Source organism: Salvelinus alpinus, chromosome 3 (genome assembly GCF_045679555.1).
Source record: "Salvelinus alpinus chromosome 3, SLU_Salpinus.1, whole genome shotgun sequence".
In the NCBI taxonomy this organism is placed as follows: domain Eukaryota; kingdom Metazoa; phylum Chordata; class Actinopteri; order Salmoniformes; family Salmonidae; genus Salvelinus; species Salvelinus alpinus.
Genome location: NC_092088.1, coordinates 45,316,284 through 45,336,783, shown reverse-complemented (window position 1 = coordinate 45,336,783; position 20,500 = coordinate 45,316,284). Strand labels below are relative to the sequence as shown.

At 44.3% G+C, this 20,500-nt stretch overlaps 2 protein-coding genes across 5 annotated transcripts; both read right to left on the bottom strand.

Annotated features, from left to right (window-relative positions):
- Positions 1-486: 486 nt before the first annotated feature.
- Positions 487-2,288, bottom strand: calhm3 (calcium homeostasis modulator 3). The gene is made up of 4 exons (XM_071393005.1): positions 1,864-2,288; positions 1,607-1,734; positions 1,315-1,442; positions 487-1,070 (listed from the first exon to the last, which is right to left on the bottom strand). The coding sequence occupies exons 1-4, from the start codon at positions 2,148-2,150 to the stop codon at positions 618-620; spliced, it is 996 nt and encodes a 331-aa protein (XP_071249106.1). The 5' UTR covers positions 2,151-2,288; the 3' UTR covers positions 487-617.
- A 546-nt stretch (positions 2,289-2,834) lies between these two features.
- LOC139570808 (lymphoid-specific helicase-like) lies at positions 2,835-18,508 on the bottom strand. 4 transcript variants are annotated; one of them, XM_071393001.1, is made up of 23 exons: positions 18,335-18,508; positions 13,950-14,050; positions 13,684-13,805; positions 13,461-13,583; positions 13,117-13,158; positions 13,002-13,026; positions 12,822-12,883; positions 12,693-12,734; positions 12,335-12,559; positions 12,055-12,237; positions 11,749-11,892; positions 11,269-11,465; positions 11,060-11,156; positions 10,804-10,965; positions 10,544-10,686; positions 10,041-10,185; positions 9,752-9,835; positions 9,487-9,606; positions 6,860-6,976; positions 6,585-6,744; positions 4,435-4,531; positions 4,217-4,293; positions 2,835-3,993 (listed from the first exon to the last, which is right to left on the bottom strand). In XM_071393001.1, the coding sequence occupies exons 1-23, from the start codon at positions 18,493-18,495 to the stop codon at positions 3,908-3,910; spliced, it is 2,715 nt and encodes a 904-aa protein (XP_071249102.1). In that variant the 5' UTR covers positions 18,496-18,508; the 3' UTR covers positions 2,835-3,907. The 4 variants fall into 4 exon arrangements, with proteins under 4 accessions (XP_071249102.1, XP_071249103.1, XP_071249104.1 ...); XM_071393002.1 differs by having other exon boundaries at positions 13,684-13,802; positions 18,335-18,466; XM_071393003.1 differs by lacking the exon at positions 18,335-18,508 and adding an exon at positions 17,782-17,834.
- Between the last annotated feature and the right edge of the window lie 1,992 nt (positions 18,509-20,500).

Below are 20,500 nucleotides of genomic sequence, written 5' to 3'. Positions count from 1 at the left end.
TTTAAATCCTAAAAACATGTTTTGACTTTGTTATTATGGGGTATTATGTGTAGATGGATGAGAAAAAAACGAACAATTTAATCAATTTTGAATTCAGGCTGTAACACAACAAAATATGGAATACGTCAAGGGCTATGAATACTTTCTGCAGGCAACTAAAACCATGTATCCTTTAGTACATATACAGTAAATTACAATATACAATAATAATTTTATTGGCACTTTATGTTATGGTACAGAAATGACCAGGGAACTCAAAAAAAATAATATATATATATATATATATATATATATATATATATATATATATGGTCAAACTATAATTACATAGTAGTAACCTCTGAATTACTTATTTGTTGGGATTAGATGAATCAGGCACCACTAGGGACTATTTGTCAGTCCATCTGTAATTTGCATGTCTTGTATTCATGGAGTATGTAAAATGAACTATGCAAAACTAGCTAGTCTACATCCCAGCATATTCAAATATTCAGAGGAACAACATTTCTAAGGTCTGCTCTCTAAAAGTATTTTTGACATAATCATGTTGAATGTATTGTTTGTAGCTTATAGCTATTTATACTATTGCACACACACACATACACACACACATATATCTAAACATCTGAGTAGAGGGTTTGTCCATTGTGGTCCTCCCAGGTGACACACACCCTAGGTCTGTAGGCCATCCTAGTGACATCCAGCTCAGGCTTACACTGGAACCATGTTTGAAGCAATTGATCCATCTGTTCCTGCTTGGTGATCCCATGGAGTCTCTCCTCCTCTTCATCCACCATGTCTTCTTCCCCCCTGTACCTGACTTCGGGTGAGAGAGGCAGTCTGAGTACTGCGTCTTCCCGCATGCCCTCGAAGAACTGCACAACGCACTTGCGGGCAAAATCGCGGCAGTGAAGCACGCAGGTCTCATCGAAGAGCTTCTGCTCGATGTCCAGGTAGTTGCTCCAGTAGCGCGTCTGGAGGTTGGTGGCGTGGTCGTCGAAACAGGGCTTGATGAGACGGCCCAGCGCACCCAAGAGAATGAGGAAGAGGAGGATAGACCAGCCAATCGCCTGTCAGGAAATACAGTACAAAGCATTGGCATTCTCGAATGGAGAGTGGAGGACATGGGTGATAGTTTCTGACACACCCCGGTTTAGGAATGGGATTTGACTGTACAAATAACGAACAAAAGCCAGCCTACCTAAGTAGTGCAGCAACATTTTTTTTATCCCTTTGAATACTAAACCCATCAACTCAAATACGCAAAGTAAAGACATGAGTTTCAGAGGTATTTAAAAATGGGAGTGCACTCACTTGGGAGTAGCAGCGCACGTAGCGTGAAACAGCTTTACGAAATGTGCTGTTCCTGAAAATCATATCCTCCTTGCAGGGCACCTTGGCCATGAGCTTGATCAGGTCCAGGCCAGTATTGTTGGGCATGCCTGTGAAAGTATAGAGTACAACTAAAGTTTGTGTTTGAGTCGAAGTTCAAATATTATAGTGGACAAGACTACACTATTTTGACTCTGGGTGAGGGTTTGGGTGAAAGTCAGAGTTAGTTACAGGGCTATGAGTTAAGGTTATGATTGACAGGTGTTTCAGTTACCTGAGAAAGGCTTGGGGTCTACACTCATGCTGAAAGCACAGATGAAGATCTTCCCATCCAGCAGAGTGACCAGAATCCACACCATGGGCGCCAGTAGAGCCCTCTGCATCATGGCAGAGAACATGTACCTGCAGAGGGTTAGGAATAACATCACAATAATTACAGGAAGTCGTCGTTTTTTGGATGAAAAGCTGTGATGGTAGTGGTCGTAAACACAGGAACATGAGGTGGTTTGACAGCAGCACTTGACAACTCACTTGACAATGGCAGGATTTTTGCTTCTCTTCCCAATGGGTCTCAACCATTCGTCCATCATGACCCCTGTGTGTCGATTGACCAAGATTCCCAGGAAGAAGAATATTAAAGGCGGGACAAACATCACCCCCAGTGCGTAGAGTTTGTTGTATTGTGGAATACAGGGGCAGTTGAAGTCAAAGCTGGTGTAGAGCTTCACACTGATCAGGGCCAGTACAATACAGATTCCATTTGATATGGACTCGGAGTTGGACTGGAAATACTGCAGAACTAACTTCAGACGGTCCATGGTTTAGTGAGACCGAAAACTTATGGCACACATATGACAATGATCCGGTAAAGTGGTCAGACTAGGTTAACACACTGTCAAAATACACTGTACAAAATTAACCTCAAAACACCTTATTTTTTTTTAAACAAGATTTGCCCTACCACAAAATAGTCCTCACTGAAGAAATCAACTTAATTCCATTGTTGAATAAAGAAGCTCAATACCGTACTAGTTTTTTTAGGTCGAGTCAAGAGTCAGAGCAGAGGTTGAAAACGCACCAGCCAGGTTAGTGTGATCGGACCACACCCCAGTAGTACGTGTGCAGGTCGGAGCACACTGACATCAGAGGCTTTAGGAGAGAATGGAGGATGTGTTCACTAGCTGCTCCTGTGCAGGTGCAACAGAGTTCAACACTGTATAACAATTACTGATCTTTGAATGACAGGTGCTTGTAATGACTTTGCTGTACTCTTAAGAGCCAGAGCCTTTCCTACCAATTATGTTTTACTCTGAATAACCCCAATGTGAACTGTTCACGTCAACTTTGTGGCTCACATTGCTTCCCAACCACGACATTTGATAACATTGTTTTATTAATACATTTGAAAACATTGATACTCCTTTCAAAGACAAAGGTGCATTCACCAGTGCTGCTTACAGACTATGTACCTCTATAAGAAATAGAGCTCACATGATCATAACTAAACATTCAAGTGGTAGTTTATTTTTAGAACACGAGTTGCATACAAAACAATTAAAAGGACATGGTCTCAGCATGGGTAAAGTGCTTGGAGTTTTGCTCCAACATACAGTGTCAATGAACCCATTAAGCGAACAAGATAGATAGGAGTTCAGCATTTACTTTAGCATGCATTATGAAAAGTAATTGATTCCAATTCAAGTGGTGCTTATGAATGATTACTTCAAGTGATTTAATCGTCGCACCTAAAATGGGTAAAGGTCCAACCAGCATCCAAATCCACAGCAAAAATAGCATAATGGCAGTTATGAGATTTGTCCAAGAAGCAAAATACTTCATTATACACCGAGTATACAAAACATGCTCTTTCCATGAGACTGACCAGACGAAAGCAATGATCACTTATTGATGTAACTTGTTAAATCCACTCCAATCAGTTTAGATGAAGGAAGGAAAACAGTTTAAAAGTATTTTTAAACATTGAGACATGGATTGTGTATGTGTGCCATTCAGAGGGTGAATGGGAAAGACACGATTTAAGTGCCTTTGAACAGGGTATGTATGGTAGTAGGTGCCAGGTGAACTGGTTTGAGGGTCAAGAATTGCAACACTGCTGGGTTTCACACAACAGTTTTCCATGTGTAAGTAAAATGGTCCACCACCCGACAACTGTGGGAAGCATTGGCGTCAACATGGGCCAGCATTCGTGTGGAACGCTTGACACCTTGTAGAGTCCATGCCCTGACGAATTGAAGCTGTTCTGAGCGGAATTCAATATTAGGAAGGTGTTCCTGAAGTTTTGTACACTCAGTGTATATGAACACTATCTTCTGGAAGACATGATTCGGTCTCCACTATAACAAACAGCATTTGACAAACTCCACAACCAAAAGATAAACATTTACCATAGGCAGTAAAGAAAGACATCAACTTTAGTATAAACAGTAGTTTCAGGAGAATGGGTTGAGTAAGTCCTCGGGTTTCCGTCTCAGTTGGTTCAGTACTACAACGAACAGCAGAGCAGTGGACCCTTAGGATCCAGCCATTAGGAGTATCACATCTGCGCCTTTCAAACTTAGGTCAAGCTGATCTCCGATGATTCTTTGGCTTCGATCACCTTGAAAACGCCAACCTTCTGTTTGGAGCTCCTCTGGGCCTTGTCTGGAAAGAGACAAAATGGTTTCATTACACACAATACAACAGAGGCCAAACAAAAGCAAGGTCTCATCAGGTGACCATGTTACAGGGGGAGGCACTGGTGCTCTGCAGTGGTAAAGCATCCTGACAAAGACCGAGGACTTTAGTATATTGTGACGCAGATATGATCAACGTCATTCATGATAACAGTAGTTGTGAATCGAATAGAACCCACAGCGTAACTCACCCAGAAGGTCACTGCGGTCCAGCAGAGCCTCCAGGTCCTTGTCACTAATGACCTTCCCCTTGGTGCTTTTCACTTCCCTGAAAAAGACAAGAAAAAGGTCAGATAACCATAGACTTCTGACCAACCTAATAAAAAACATTTGAGTTTCATAATGAAAATACAATATGAAAATTGATCGACAAGAGGGGGGGGAGAAATAACACTAAAAAAACGAGTACTTCTCGTAATCTCTGGCGTTGAGAAGATCCATCAGCTCAGACACGTCGACGCAGCTCTTGGTCTGTTTGAGCTCAGCCTTTCCTCCTTTGAATTTTTCTAATAATAATAAAAAAAGTTAGTCAGTCTGAATTCAGAGAATTCAATTCCTCAATTCAACTGTCACATTAATTCCAAAAATTCAATATTATCCCCAACAATTCCCCCAAGCTGATCATGTCACTGTTCAGACAGCCTAGCTACACAGGAAATCTAGTTTTGATAGTGGATTAGTAACATTAATGTCTCAAAGTCAAACCGTTGGGGGAAGGGGGGGGTTCTACCAGGTTAATAAACATATGGAATGGTTAAGACGGTCATACCATTGATCATTTAGTCATTAGAATTTTAGGTTCACTATTTGATAAAATATTGAATTTGTCCTTTACTACTAAGCCCATAGAAACGCATTGAACATTCATAAATGTATCATAAGGAATACGGTTTTAAAGTGTCTGTCCTATATCTAGGAGATAAGGAAGCTCAGGAAATGTTTTTTGGGACACATTTAAAACCTAATTTTTGTTGGCACAAAACTACCTACATATAGTTCCATTCATTTGTATGGATTACCTTCACACAAGTCCTGTAACACTTGTGGGGGTTGTAGAGCAAAACAGAGAACATCGTGTTTGTGAGAGTCATCTTACCAGAGTGGACTGTTTGTAGGCCAAACCATTCAGACGTTTGGGAAAAATACTGATTTTCAGGATGTCTCACGGTCCGGCAAACGCAGCTGTAACTCGGCCACCTTCCACCGCAGATGCGGAAGGCCGACATAGGCGGATTTAGATGCAGCCCATGCAATAAAACTGTTCTCTATCTAAAACTGACGGATTTTGATGGGGATATTTTGTATTATGTCACGTAAATTGACACGGGTGAATTCAAGAATTGGAATTTCAAATAATGAACACACCAGACAGGAGTTCAAATCTCAATTACTTTCAAAGTAAGTATTCAAATATATTTTATTTAAGACAAGTAGTTGAATATTTAAATGTATTTGGAAATACACTTGGAAAGTGTACTTCCAGTCACTTTTTTTGTTGTTGTCCTGGATCAAAAAGGGGCTTAGGTGGTTGGGGTGGCAGGGAGCATGGTCGCCCATTTGAATTTAAGAACATTTTAGAGGCTCCCCATCTTGGCGGTATAGAGACATGTTAGCATTTAAGTACATTCCCTGTAATTCTACAAATTTCTCCATGGAGCCAAGATACAATTTATAACCCCACCCTCGGAGAGTGGGGCCACGGCCAGGAATCAACCATTATTGACGGCGAACCTGGAGCAATTACAGAGAAGTGCCTTGCTTTCACCTTGTCTGCTCGGGATTTCAACTACTGACTCAACGCTAAGCTACCTGCCACCCCATGTCTCAAATACTATTTTCAAATGCATAGGAATGTATTTAAAATATACTTAACAAAAATATTTAAAACGCAAAATGCAACAACTTCATTGATTTTACATAAGAGGAAATCAGTTGAAATAAATTAGGCCCTAATCTATGGATTTCAAATGACTGGGAATACAGATTTGCATATGTTGGTCACAGATAATAAATGTAAAAATCCTCACAACGGGCCTCAGGATCTCGTCACAGTATTTGTGTACGTTCAAATTGCCATCGATAAAAAGCAAATTGGGTTTGTTGTCCATAGTTTATGCCTGCCCATACCCCCACCATGGGGAACTCTGTTCACAATGTCGACATCAGCAAATTGCTCGCCCACACGATGCCATACAAGCGGTCTGTGGTTGTGAGGCCGTTTGGACATACTGCCAAATTCTCTAAAACGACTTGTGGCAGCTTATGAAAATAAGATTACTTTATTTCAGTTCATGAAACCAACACTTTACATGTTGCGTTTATATTTTTGTTCAGTGTAAATATTTGATAAAAACACGTTACGCGCCGTGAATATACCAGACACTCAAATACACATGCATTTGAATCCAGGTCTGGAACACACGCGCCACAATAGTTTTCTATTCTGACATACTTACCAGCTCTTCCATGCACCTTCTATTCAGGTGGGTTTCACATTTACCTCAATGTAATAACAGTTTTGATGTGTCCTGGATGAGAGAGGAGTGGTACTCTACTCACTCTTGTGAATGACCATCTTCTCCAGCTTCCTCTTGGCTGACGCTCTCTCCAGGATCTTCTCGTCGATGGTGTTGGCAGTGACCAGTCGGTACACCACCACGGGTTTTGTCTGCCCGATACGGTGGCATCTGTCCTGGGCCTGCAGGTCAGCCTGAGGGTTCTGACAGAAGAAGAGTCCATTAATTATCGTGTGGCACTAGAAGAATCAGTACCAAACATGTAGCAGTAAGCAACAGTTGTTAAGCTCAACCTGAGAGCATGAGTCCTACACCTACCCAGTCACTGTCAAAGATGATGACCGTGTCAGCAGCAGTCAGGTTGATGCCCAGGCCACCTGCTCTGGTGCTCAGTAGGAAGAGAAACACCTCTGGGTCAGACGAGAACTTTGTCATCTGCAAAAAAAAATATGATGGAAGGATAAGCTCACAACCCAAGAAATAGTGAGGGAGAAAGACTGCTACATGATTATAAGTAGAGCTGCACGATATTGGCAAATGTAATTTGAGCAAATACTGCGATTTACTTGCGATATTATTCTAACTCGATGGTTAGAATATAGTGGGCAACTCAAATACAGTGTTGTTTAGCATGAGTGAAAAAGCAAGGGAGGGGTTGTGACGGGAAGGAACCAAAGTGTTGGTGTTGTCGGTGTTTCCCATGGGGGCCTAATTACACTCTACAAAAATAAACGCGTTACATTTCATAATTTTTGGGGATAAAATCTGTCAATTTAAATTAATTCATTAGGCCCTAATCTATCGAATTCACATGAATGGAAACAGATACATCTATTGGTCACAGATACCTTAAAAAAGGTAGGAGCATGGATCAGAAAAGTCATATCCAGTGTGACCATTTTTGCCTTGTGCAGTGCGACATCTTTAGCAAAGAGTTGATCAGGTTTTGATTGTGGCCTGTGGAATGTTGTCCCTCTCCTCAATTGATGTGCGAAGTTGCTGGATATTGGCGGGAACTGGAACACACTGTTGTACACGTCAATCCAGAGCATCCCAAACATGCTGAATGGGTGATATGTTTGGTGAGTATGCAGGCAATGGAAGAACTGGGACATTTACAGCTTCCAGGAATTGTGTACAGATCCTTCCAACATGGGGCCGTGCATTACCATGCTGAAACATGAGGCAATGGATGCGGATGAATGGCAATGGGCCTGAGGATCTCATGATATTCAAATTGCCATAGATAAAATGCAATTGTGTTCGTAGCTTATGTCTGCCCATACCCTAACCCCACCGCTACCATGGGGCACTCTGTTCACAACATTGACATCAGCAAACCATTCACCCACAACGCCATACACACACTGTCTGCCACCTGCCCGGTACAGTTGAAACCGGGATTCATCCATGAAAAGCACACGTCAGTATGCCAGTGGCCATCGAAGGTGAGCATTGTCTACTGAAGGTTACAACGACGAACTGCAGTCAGGTCAAGACCCCGGTGAGGACGACGAGCACGCAGATGAGCTTCCCTGAGACGGTTTCTGACATTTTGTGAATAAATTATTTGGTTGTGCAAGGCCAGTTTCAGCTGTCCGGGTGGCTGGTCTCAGACCATCCCGCAGGTGAAAATGCCGGATGCGGAGGTCCTGGGCTGTCGAGGTTACACATGGTCTGCAGTTGTGAGGCCGGATGGACATACTGCGGAATTCTTTAAAACAACGTTTGAAGGGGCTTATGGTAGAGAACTGAACAGTCAATTCTCTGGTGGACATTCCTGCAGTCAGCATGCCAATTGCACACTCCCTCAACTTGAGACATCTGTGGCATTGTTGTGTGACAACTGCACATTTTAGAGTGGCCTTGTCCCCAGCACAAGTTGCACCTGTGTAATGATCATACTGTTAAATCAGCTTCTTGATATGCCACACCTGTCAGGTGGATGGATTATCTTGGCAAAGGTCAAATGCTCACTAACAGGGATGTAAACAAATTTGTGCACAAAATTTGAGAGAACTAAGCTTTTTGTGCATATGGACAATTTCTGGGATCTTTTATTTCAGCTCATTAAAACCAACACTTCACATGTTGCGTTTATATTTTTGTTCAGTCTAGATTTGAGATTACATTAATCACAAGGTAACATTCATGCGTCGCCCATTACTCTCCGACATACCGTTGCAAACAATATGCTGATCTGGTCCTACAGCACCATAGCCTGACAACTCACTACATTCTCCCGCTGCTCTTGTCTTTTGCTACATACTTCGGCCATCATTGAAGTCGTTTGTGGTGACGAGGGGCATTGTACAAAAACATCAGCGATTGGGTCGCCTCTAACCAATCAGAGTATCAAAGCCAATGACGAATTTAACCGCCGCTTTACCTACGTGTTTTCAGGCTCAACCCATCGGTTTCTGGACCCGAGTCTGGGTAGCCATGTAAACCACACCAGTGGTATCAGACTGTACTAGCGATTAGCTGCTAACGCGGATTATTTTGGCCCCAACTTGCTAAGAAAAGACTAACTGTTTGCAGAGAGTTCAATACACAAAGTAATAGCAGAATAATAAAAAGCATGTGGATTTATATTAAGACGCAAAGTGGAAAGCAGCATCTTTGTCATTAAGCTTGTGTTTCGTTGACGATGAGCGAACTTGGAAGGAACAGCAAGTGGGTAAGGCGAGCGACTGCGCTCCTTGAGTGACGGGCCGGGGCTTGGTGTGTGCGTGCAGCGGGAGAGAGGCAGCTCAAGTAGCAAACTATAAAATCGGACGTTAAACACTGTGGAGAGGAGCGTCAAAATATTGCAGACATTTGCAATTTAAACATTGCACATGTCAATATCAAAATTATATTAATCGTGCAGTCCTAATTATAAGCGCTTTATGACGGCTTTGAGGATAATTCCATTGTGGGGAGTAGACCATGCCACCACTCACGTTCTCTTCTCTGTCGGGATAGGCCATGCTCCCATCCAGTCGGCTGTACTGGTAACCCCGCAGGTAGCAGTAGTCCATTAGGATATCCAAGATGGACGTCATCTGGCTGAAAATCAGCACCTGTCGACAAGGTACACAACAGGTCAGAAGTGGTCACAAACATCTTACAATAAATACATATTCATGGAAAAGTTACATTTTGGGGGATTAAAATCAATCACTTGCCTGAGGACATAAAGTATAACAACTGAATTTGGACGTTTACCTTGTGTCCTCTCTTCTTCAGCTCTGGCAGCATTCTGTCTAGAATGAGGAATTTCCCTGAGGTCTGGACCAGTTGTTCATCAATCTGCAATGGAAAGAGATTCAAAGGGTGAAACAAGATCATGTATTTACACGAGCTACACCAACTGGCAGTCTAACTCCCTAAACACTCTGACAAAGCCTCCACTTAGCAGTGCTGAGAGAAGTCATGAATGCACCGACAACATTCATTGGCCATGTCATGTCTACATCATTTGGTCACAGCCATTTCAATCCCGCGGGGCCTTTACCTTGAACTCCTGAGTGGCCGGGTCCAGCGGGTACTCTATGAGGTAGGGGTGGTTACAGCACCTCTTCAGCAGCATGAGGATGTTCTGCAGTTTCAGGTTGATTTGGGAGTCCAGGGGCATCTGCACATCCACAACCGGGGCGGGGCTGGAGAGGAACGGGAAAGGCAATGAGTGAGTTGTCCCAGCAGAGGTCTCACGTGCAACTATCAACCTCTAGTCTTCAGTTCATTTATTTTAAAAAGGGAGCACACATTAAAATGTTTAACATTCACAGAAAATATCGAATTGGTACAATCATGTAGTTTGTCTTCATGGACACGTGTGTATCAGATGTATCAAGTCGTATAACAGAGAAAAGATAGACTTGATAAACTATCATTGGTATGACCAGTGCACCCCCTAGTGAGTAAAGGCACAAGCATAAAAATAGAATCATCCCATTTCTATGGGCACCGCAGTGTTTCCTTCACACAGAACACTACCATAGTAGGATATATTCTGACCTCTGCTCAGCCTCCTTCTGAACCCTCTCCAGGTATTTCTCCAGGTCGTAGGGCGTGTCACCATCAGTCTCTTTGTAGTCCACAGGCCTCCTGGTCCTGCGCTTAGGCCTGCCGTCGGTCGTCAGCACCACTGGAGCCTCCACCTGACACGTCAAAGTCTGTTAGAAAGCTCCTTCAAACAAAGTCTGGCCTCTGAAAAGTCAGCAATGCATACATTTGCCATTCTATATAACAGTGTAGCAGTGAACCGAGGGCCTTACCTTCACCTGGCCCAGCATTTTGGCGATGGTCTTGTTGACCACAGCAGTGTAAAAAGACTCCTGTTTGGCAGTGAGTGGAGCGTACACAACAATCTCCTTTTTGGGCGGCACCTCCAACGTCACGTCAGACTTCAGTCTTCTCAGCAGGAATGGCGTCAGAATCTGCAGATGAAAGAGAAAGTTTATAGACTACCTACTGGTTTAACCATTTTATCTTTCCCAGTGTATTGCAGAGCTAGTCAGTCTGAGGGCTTACCTGGTGGAGCATGTGCAGGATGTTCTGCTCTCGTTCGTTAGCGACAACATTTTTTGCATCGGAACCAATGGTGTCGATGTCAAACCACGACTCAAAGCTGTAGAGATATAGGTGAAGCGCAATTACACTTTTTTTTATTTTAAAGACTAAAGAAAAACATTCCATATAGTCCCATTCCAACAGTAGAGACAGACAGACATGTCCCCTACCTCTTGAGGTCGTCAAACACCTCAGGCAGAAGGAAGTTGAGCAGTGACCACAGCTCAGCTAGATTGTTCTGCAGCGGTGTGCCCGTCAGGAGGAGCTTGTTGTCCGTGGGCAGCATCTTCAATTCCCTCACCAGTCGGCAGTTCAGGTTCTTGATCCTGTGGCCCTCATCCACAATCAGGTACTTCCAGTGGAAGCGCTGGGGAGGAAAAGCAAGGGGGTTATCAGTGAGAGGCTGAATGGGTTAAATAGGTGGCACAACTTGATGCATGCATAACTCAAAACTTTCACGCAAATTTACCTTTGATACCAATGCATTATTTGCACAAAAAGGAAAGTTATGCTCGTGCCTTTCAATAGATAAGAGCTCAGTATCGTAAGTTCCAACCAACAGCTATATCAGAATACCAAGTACAGAAAAATAACACATGTAACTTCTACAGCCTACATAGAAATGATAGGAGTAGGGGAGTTGGGCATACCTGCAGAAACTTCCTGTCTATCATGGCAATCTCAAAGGAGGTGACCACCACAGGGAACATGTTGTGAGTCCCCTGGGGCTTACGAATCTGCTTTAACAATGCCATCCTATCCTTAGCAGGCCCATGGTACAGCTGCACTGACACCTTACAACACAAGATGAACAAAGACAATTTAACAGTGAAGTCAGTGATTGGCATTGGTGATACACATGACATGAATTCACTTAGAAAATTGTATCAATAGCACAACTTCTGTAATACCTTGAATGCTTATTTTTTAGCAAGGAATGTTTTTGGTTTTTTTACCTCTGGAGTGAAGCGCTTGAACTCGTTGATCCAGTTGGGCAGAGTGGACAGGGGGGCCACTACCAGGAAGGGACCCATCACCTTTCTCTCCAACATCATGGCCACGTGGGCAATACACTGGATGGTCTTCCCCAGACCCATCTCATCTGCCAGGATCCCATTGATACCATTCTCCCACAACATCTGGAGAAAACAAAATACAAACACACCAAGGATGATATGAAATACTGCATCTATGATCAAACAAAGAAAATGTGCATAACCAACAGTCCACACTCACCCTGAGCCACTCCACACCCTCTATTTGGTAAGACCTCATGACTCCCCCAGTGAAGAGCAAGGGCTGCTGGGCGGGCACAGCCTGCCCGTTCACCTTCCTGTCTGGGTCCAGTAGATGCTCGGCATTGTCTCTCACAGTCTCCGACAGACGGCCCTTGATGTCAGCATTGGAGTCACTCATCTTTTCGATGTCCTCTGCTTCTAGCTTCTTCATCCAAGGGACATCCTGTTATCCATGTACACAGATACATTATTGACATTTGAGGTACGGTACATCTAAAAACACCCTCCAAGTTCTTCACTCTTAAGAGTAAATCAGTCCAAAAATGTCCCTTGCAGTGAATAAACAAGTCCTTTACCTCTTCCTCCACTTTACGTTTCTTGGCCTTGGACATAATTTCCTGAAACAAAAACATGGCCAAAAAAATGTTAAAAAATGTCAAATAGTGAAATAGGCCTGGATTTATATGTTGAGAGACAATGTTTACCTCTTTAGACATGACATCAGCAATTTTATAGTCTTCCTCTCTCTCCCTTTTATTTTTTTCAACTGAAAAAAACAAAGAAACTTAAGTCGGAAATTGTCACTATAAACTGTTTCCACATCAACTATAGAGAGGAACTCAATTGTCATGGATGCAAAGTAATGGAACACAAGTGCTGCCTACCTCTCCCAGCCTTTTTGCCAATGCTCTGTGACAGAAAAGTTGATAAGGTTAGTGATTAAGGACCTGCAGGCAGTAATTGTAAATGAACAACTCAAAGAAAATAAAACTCACTCACCTTCTCTGCCTTCTTTACCAGTCTTTCTTTCTTCAGCATTTCCTGAGTTTACAGGGAAAATGTACAGTTAGACACAGCTTTTCAAAGACTCCTCACACTCCTTGGATAGATTTGACCATTGCCTTTCCATGCATTTTCTGACCATCAAACATGACAGAAAGCAATTAGGGATAGCTAGAGCAGAGTTCTACATGACCACAGAAGGGGATTGGGAAGATCAGGGCTAAGGAGCCATGGTACATTACTGTGGTCATTTGCATTTGTTCACCCATGAGCTGTAATAGGATAAGTAGTTCTACAATATGCTGTGCAAGGGCTACTTCTTGCACTGGTATTAGACTTACCTCCTGCTGCTGCTGTTCCATCTTTGTAAGAAGGAATTTGGAATATATGTTACTTTTCTCCAGCAAGTGTTGCAGTCTCTTGAAGCGAATGTCATGAGTTTCCTTCTTCTGAGCTTCTCGAGCCTAGTAAAAAAATGCCAATGTTGGGCATTAACAACATCCACACTTGCCAAACAAGATCAATAGTTTTCAAATATGTTCAAAAAAATTTGAACAAAGAAACCTTTTTCATAATCTCCTCTTCTTTTTTCTCTCCTTTCTCCACCAACTGCATCTCCTCTTCCTCCATCTCTTTTGTGATGACAACTTCAGACACCGCATTTTCAGCTTTCACACTTGCATCTGCTGAGAACAAGTGGTGATATGGTTATGATATGGTTCATTTACATGAAGGGGAAAATTCTCAGTTAGCTAGCAACTTCTAATGATAGGTACTACATGCCATTTAGTTAACGCATTAATTGGCCAGCGGTGGCTAACTTTACTTACAATTTCCAGGCAAAGTCTCCTCCATAGCCGTACCCAGCGGTTCTTCAGATTCGTTAGGCTTCGGACAATGAGGAGACACGCTTCGGCTTTCTTCCTTTACACTGGGTTGTGAGTGAATATTCAATGAATAAGAGTGTGATAAATAACCTTGCCTGTGTTAACTGTATGGCAAGTTACCAGTTCAGCTAGCTAGCCTTGAAGCTATGAAACACCACACTAATGTTAGTAACATCACGCTCGGGCAATTGCTTCGTCCCGCAACTAGCCATTGCAGATGGCTCGTCGCGGAAGCCAAGCATCCTAGATAAACCAAATCTAAAATATTCAGTTTCACCAAAATAACGTTTCCAAACAAGAGGCATATTCAATAGCTCTAGGAACAACACTTAACGTTACGATTTGACGTGTTGAACGTGTCCTTCACTATCAAATAAGCATTTAAAAACACGTTATCCAGGGTCTCCCATTTTCCGTATGTAGAAGATCGACAGTTACGTATGTAACCATGGTTATGTGAGTTATATGGATCACTCTAATATATTGGTATTGCATCACTCCGCGGCGGAGGGATACATCCGAGGTGAGGATTTACAGATTGATCCATATAGCTCACATAACCATGATTACAAATGTAACCTTTGTTAGGTTTCACTATATTGGATCACTCCAATATATTGGTATACCCGTACCAGATTAGTCAGTGCTAGAGGGAACTGGCCAGCCAGGGGCAAAGTCTCAGCGCGGGACAGAGAGGCAGGGGCCATCAATGTGGAAGGGGGGTCCCGGCACAATCACTGGAAGGGGAGGCGACACCCAGGACCGCTGAACCAACCGCAGAGGGAGGTGCCACATTTACCCGATTTGCATCTTTGCTAGGTACAGAGGAAGCCCAGCTGGCCGCAGCACAGATATCAGCGAGGGGCACTTGTCTCAGTAGAGTCCAGGACACAGCCACACCTCATGTCTCAGTAGAGCCCAGGACACAGCCACACCTCGTGTTGAATGTGCCACCACAGATCCCAGCACTGGCCTGCCAGCCAGCCGGTAGGCTGTCATAATCATGTCCATGATCCAGTGAGACAAAGAGCTGGTCTGTTGTTTTCACTGACCGTGTCCGCTCCACATATGAGGTGACAGGCTGCCTAAGGCACAGCATGCCGGAGGGAGGCCCAGACTCCCCTGCCACTGCCGGGGGACTCGTAAACAGGCAGTATATAAAGGGATGCTCACATGCCTGTGACAGAACCGTCGGGAGGAATGAAGTGTTAGGGCAGAGAGATATATACTCCTCCCCACAGGGTCCATCCGGTGGCACTCAGAACTTAACGAAAGAGCATGGAGCTCACCCACCCTCACGGAAGATATCGCTACCAAGAAAACCACCTTCTTAGAGGTGTTTCAGGGAGGCAGACTCCAATTGTTCAAAAGGCGGCTTTGCCAAAGCTGCCAAGACCACATCCAGATCACAGCACGCCATTGAGCAAGTCCTAGCTGGACACAGGCAACAAACTCCCTTCATAAACATGGAGACCAAGGGATGGCGCCCCACTGGCCTGTCTATCCACCCCGCATGGCAGGCAGATATAGCAGCCAAATACCCTCTGTGTAGAGGCTGCCAAGCACTCATCCAAGCGAGACTGCAGGTATTGGAGAACATACTGCACCCCGCATGACTTGGGGTCATGGTGTTCATTACACCCTCCTGTAGTCCTAACATAGACCATTGGTGCCGTTCAGTGGCCAAGCCCACAGACTGAGGTGGTGCGGCCTCGGATGCCACAGAGTTCCCCCGACCTGAGACAGCAGGTCCGGTCTCAGGGGAAGTTGCCAAGGTGTACCAAACAGGGACAGCAGAAGGCTGAAACAGAGTTGTCTGGAAGAGTATGGGGCCACCGGAAGCAGACGATGCTCTGCCATCCTGGTCCAGTCCAGCACAGCCTGGATCAGGGGAAAAGGGGGAGATGCGTAAGCAATCGTGAGCCAGAGCATCCAAGCCCAGAGGCCCTGGTGGCTCTGACATGGAGTACCACAGGGGGCAGTGTGCATTGCCCAGGGAGGCTAACTGGTTCGGGAGGGTGCAGGTGGACTTGTCCCATAGGCACTGCACCACCTGGGGATGTAGGATCCAGTCCCAAGGTGACGGGCCCTCCTTCAAGAGCATATCCGCTGCCACGTTTAGTATGCCAGGTACGTGTGCTGCGCATAGAGACGCTAGACATCCCTGAGCACAGAGAAGGAGCTCCCGTGCCATAATATGGAGCCGGTGGGACCTCAGTCCACCCTGATGGTTGATGTAAGCCACCACTGTGGTGTTGTCCATTCTCACCAGTACAGGTCTTACCTTCAGATGTGGAAGGAAAGACTGCAGGGCCAGCTGTAGTGTATTGATGTGCCTGCCGCTCCAAGGGGTTAGCCAACAGCCGCTGGCCGACCTGCCCTTGGTCACACCCCCCCAGCTGATCTGGGAGGCATCTGTGCTGACTAGCTCCCGGCGGGCACATCCTCAGCTTCTCCACCCCATCTGACAGAAAGGAGTGACAGCCACCTCAACAATGCCCTGAGGCACTGTGCGGTCACACCTGAACAGAGGCAGGCACCGGAATTGGAGTCAGTACCCCTCGACCATTGAGGACAACACCCATGGGGACTCCACACACTCCTCCCACTTTGCCCTTTGAGACCGGGAGAAGTGGCCGAGGAAGGGTGTGTCAGGGGACCTGCCAGGGCCCGCCTCTCCTCTGGCACCCCCAGGCACGTCACTATGGCAGTTGACACCATCACACCTGTCACAAAGGGAAGCCATAAGCTCAGCCAAGCAAACAAGGCCACGGAGCAAGGGTCGAAGCCCTGGAAGAGCTTATGTCGTGACCCACTTGGAGGAATAGGAACCCGGCGAGGGATAAATTACCCAGTAACTCTGCCAAAACCAGGGGAAAACCTGTGTGGGAAAAACAGGCTGTTGCTTCACCTCACACTGTCGTCCCTTAGCACGAGGCGATGGGGCAGGAGAGGGACCCCACCGTCGTTCGGGTGCAGGTGGGTGGCGACAGTCCGTCTGCCTTGAACCCAGGGCCTGAAGAGGTGGCATGAACCGTCTCAGGGTCACCAGGTCCCCACGAACATTATCGTCTGCTCTATAATGTCATCAACCCAGGGGTGATGGGCAAATGTGCTCTGGAGAGCAGCTGGCAGACATGAATGGGCCAGCCAAACACGTCGCCAGGAGATAACCATCTGCACCATGGCCAGTCCGTTGGCCACATCCTTCTGGAGCAGAGAAAGCAGGCGAGACACCTCCATCACTTCCTGGAGGACCTCCTAAGTGCCCTCCTGTAGCCAGGAAAACAGAGTATGCAGGTAGGCCTGCAACAGCATGGCCGTGTTGGTAAGGCGGCCAAGAGAGCAGAGAGACCCATATTTGGCTCTCAAGTCCGCATCAGACTCTTTGGGGGGGCTCCAAAGTTAAATGTCTCAACATAGTGGCAGCCCACCACCATACTCTTACATTCAGCAGGAGAAATAACAAGAAAACCCTGTAGAGGAATTAGCTGAGAACCCATGTAGGGTAATTAGCAGAGAAATCAAAGCAATTCACAATACATACAACTTGCCGACTGGCTTGTTTTGTAAGGTATATACAGTTTGTGGCAGCAAGAGCCACCGATATATTAATGGATGCACACAGAGTCGTAATGAACGCTAACGAAACACAAGCACTACAAACCACGTGCGGAAGATACAGATCAACCGCACGCTGTAAGGGCTGGTCATGTGGCCAGCTGCAAACAGCCAGTGAGTTCCACGCAAGTTATTACAATTACTAGTGACTTACCAAGCGCGCTTCAGAAAGTTTGTACCTCAAACCATACGGAAAATGAAAGGGAACGTGTGTCGCGGCCATGGGGTCTATATATATATATATATATAAGGGCAGACCCCAGCCGTGACACAGGTGTAAACGGGAGTAAATCTAAATCCTCACCTCGGACCCTCGAAAGAGTCTTTCCCTCCACCGCGGAGTGATACCAATATATTGGAGTGATCCAATATAGTGAAAACTACTATGTGGTAGAACGAATAACAATTGCAGCGCAGTGGCACAGGCGGAAAATAGGAGATACTGCTGTATACAAACGTGTTATAAAACACTTATTTGACAGCGAAGGACACATTCAAAATGTCGAATCGTAAGCATTCTTCTAGAGACACTAAAATACCTCGACTGCAAACGTTATTTTGGTGAAACCGAACATTTTAGATTTGGTTGATCAAAGGACGCCAGCCTACGGAAGCTTCTGCAACGAGCCATCGACATGGGTTACTACTTACCTTATCTAGCTGCTTGGAACAACAAATACAGTTTTGAAACAAACAGAAGGACTTACCAACTCATATTGAAAAACTGCCAAACTAGATATGTAGTAAAATGTTTACTACAATTTTCCTGGGATATTTGTATGAAGAACCCGTTACAGCAAGTTACACAACATAAAGCATGCAGTAGTCTGTGTGTGATTGTATAATGAAGAAGGCGGGGCTTTAACATTTCGCGCCAAAGTGGATGCAACCAATGTCAAAGACAGGGGTGTCTGATATTTTGCAAAACCAAGTCTCTATATTTTTGGTTTGCAGAGCATCGAAAGAGAGAAGACTTGCTAGTATGATCATTACCAAGATCATATACACATTTTACTCACAATAGAATTGTTCAGACTTGCGATATGAAATCGCTTCATGAAACATGTACCCCTTCTTAGGAAATCTAGATCCATTGCCTTAATATTTCCCGCAAAACTCTTGTGTTCATTCATTCGCCGACACAGTGGGTGATTCGTTTTGCATGGCCTGGCCAGGCGCCAGCTGTACATGTTAGACCATTCCAGTGGTCCTTCAAAGGAAATTGCAAAATGTTTCTTCAGAATCTCCAGCACCACCCCAACATCAACATATGTGAAAATGGCACGATTCTATGTTTTGTGGGGGAAAAAATATAGAAGATGATACTTATGATTTGTCACAGTGGTTTCTTTACCAAGCAGGTTAGGATAATTAACGTGGCTGGTTAGGTAAATTATCGTGGCAGGTTAGGAGAATGAGGTTAGGGGTAGGCTTAGCTACAATGCTACAGTTGTTGATAAATTAGATAAAGAATGATAGCAGCAAACTCAGCTGCATCCTTCAATGTGGCAGAAGGCTTGTTCATAACAAAACCCTTTGATATTGCCAACCACTTTAATAACTTTTTTGTTGACAAGACTAGAAAACTTAGCTATGACATGCAAACAACAAACACAGAGCCTTCATATTCATGCATAATCGACCAAATAATGAAAGACAAGCACTGTAATTTTGAGTTCTGCAAAGTTGGTGTGGAAGAGGTAAAAACATTGTTGCTATCTATTAATAAGGACAAGCCACCTGGTACTGACAACCTGGATGGTACAGTAAATTGCTGAAGTTGGTAGCGGAATACATTGCGACTCCTGTTTGCCATATCTTCAATTTAGGCCTAGAAAACTGTGTGCCTGAAGGGAGGGAAAGGTCATTCCGCTGCCCAAGAATAGCAAAGCACCCTTTAATGGTTCAAACGGTCGACCAATCAGCCTGTTACCGATGCTTAGCAAACTTTAGTATTTGGTAAAACACAATTTTTTCCAATGTTATTTTACAGAAAACAAATGAACAACAGACTTCCAGAATGCTTATAGGGAAGAACACTCAACATGCTCGGCACTGACAAAAATGACTGATGATTTGCTAAAAGAAATTGATAATAAGAAGATTGTGGGAGCTGTTTTGTTAGATTTCAGTGCAGCTTTTGATATCATTGATCATAACCTATTGCTGAAAGAAATGAGATGTTATTGATTTACATCCTCTGCCTTATCGTGGATTGAGAGTTCTCTATCTAATAGAACACCGAGGGTTTTCTTTAATGGAAGCCTCTCTAATGCAAATTCGGTTTAGTGTGGTGTACCACAGGGCAGCCAGCTTGGGACATTGTTTTCTGTTTTTACTCATGACCTTCCACTGATCTTGAATAAAGCCTGTGTCTTTGTACACTGCTGACTCAACCGTATACACATCAGCTACGACAGCAAAATAAATAACTGACACCCTTAACATAGAGCTCCCGTCTGTTTTAGAATAGGTAACTAGAAATAGTTGCGCTAAATATCTCAAATTAAAAGCATAGTTTTTGGGACAAATCACTCACTCAACCCTAAACCTGATCTAGATCTATTACTGAATAATGTGATGATTGAGCAAGTTGAGGAGACTAAACTGCTGGGTGTAACCTTAGATAGCAAGCTGTCATGGTCAAAACATATAGAATCAAAGGTTGCTAAAATGGGTAGTCTGTCCATGATAAGGCGATGCTCTGCTTTTTTGACATCTAAATGAACCAGGCAGGTCCTACAGACCCTAGTTTGTCACACCTGGACTACTGCCCAGTTGTGTGGTCATGTGCGGCAAAGAAGGACATATGAAAATTGCAGTTGGTCCAGAACAGAGCAGCATGTATTTCACTTAGCTGTACTGTACATGGA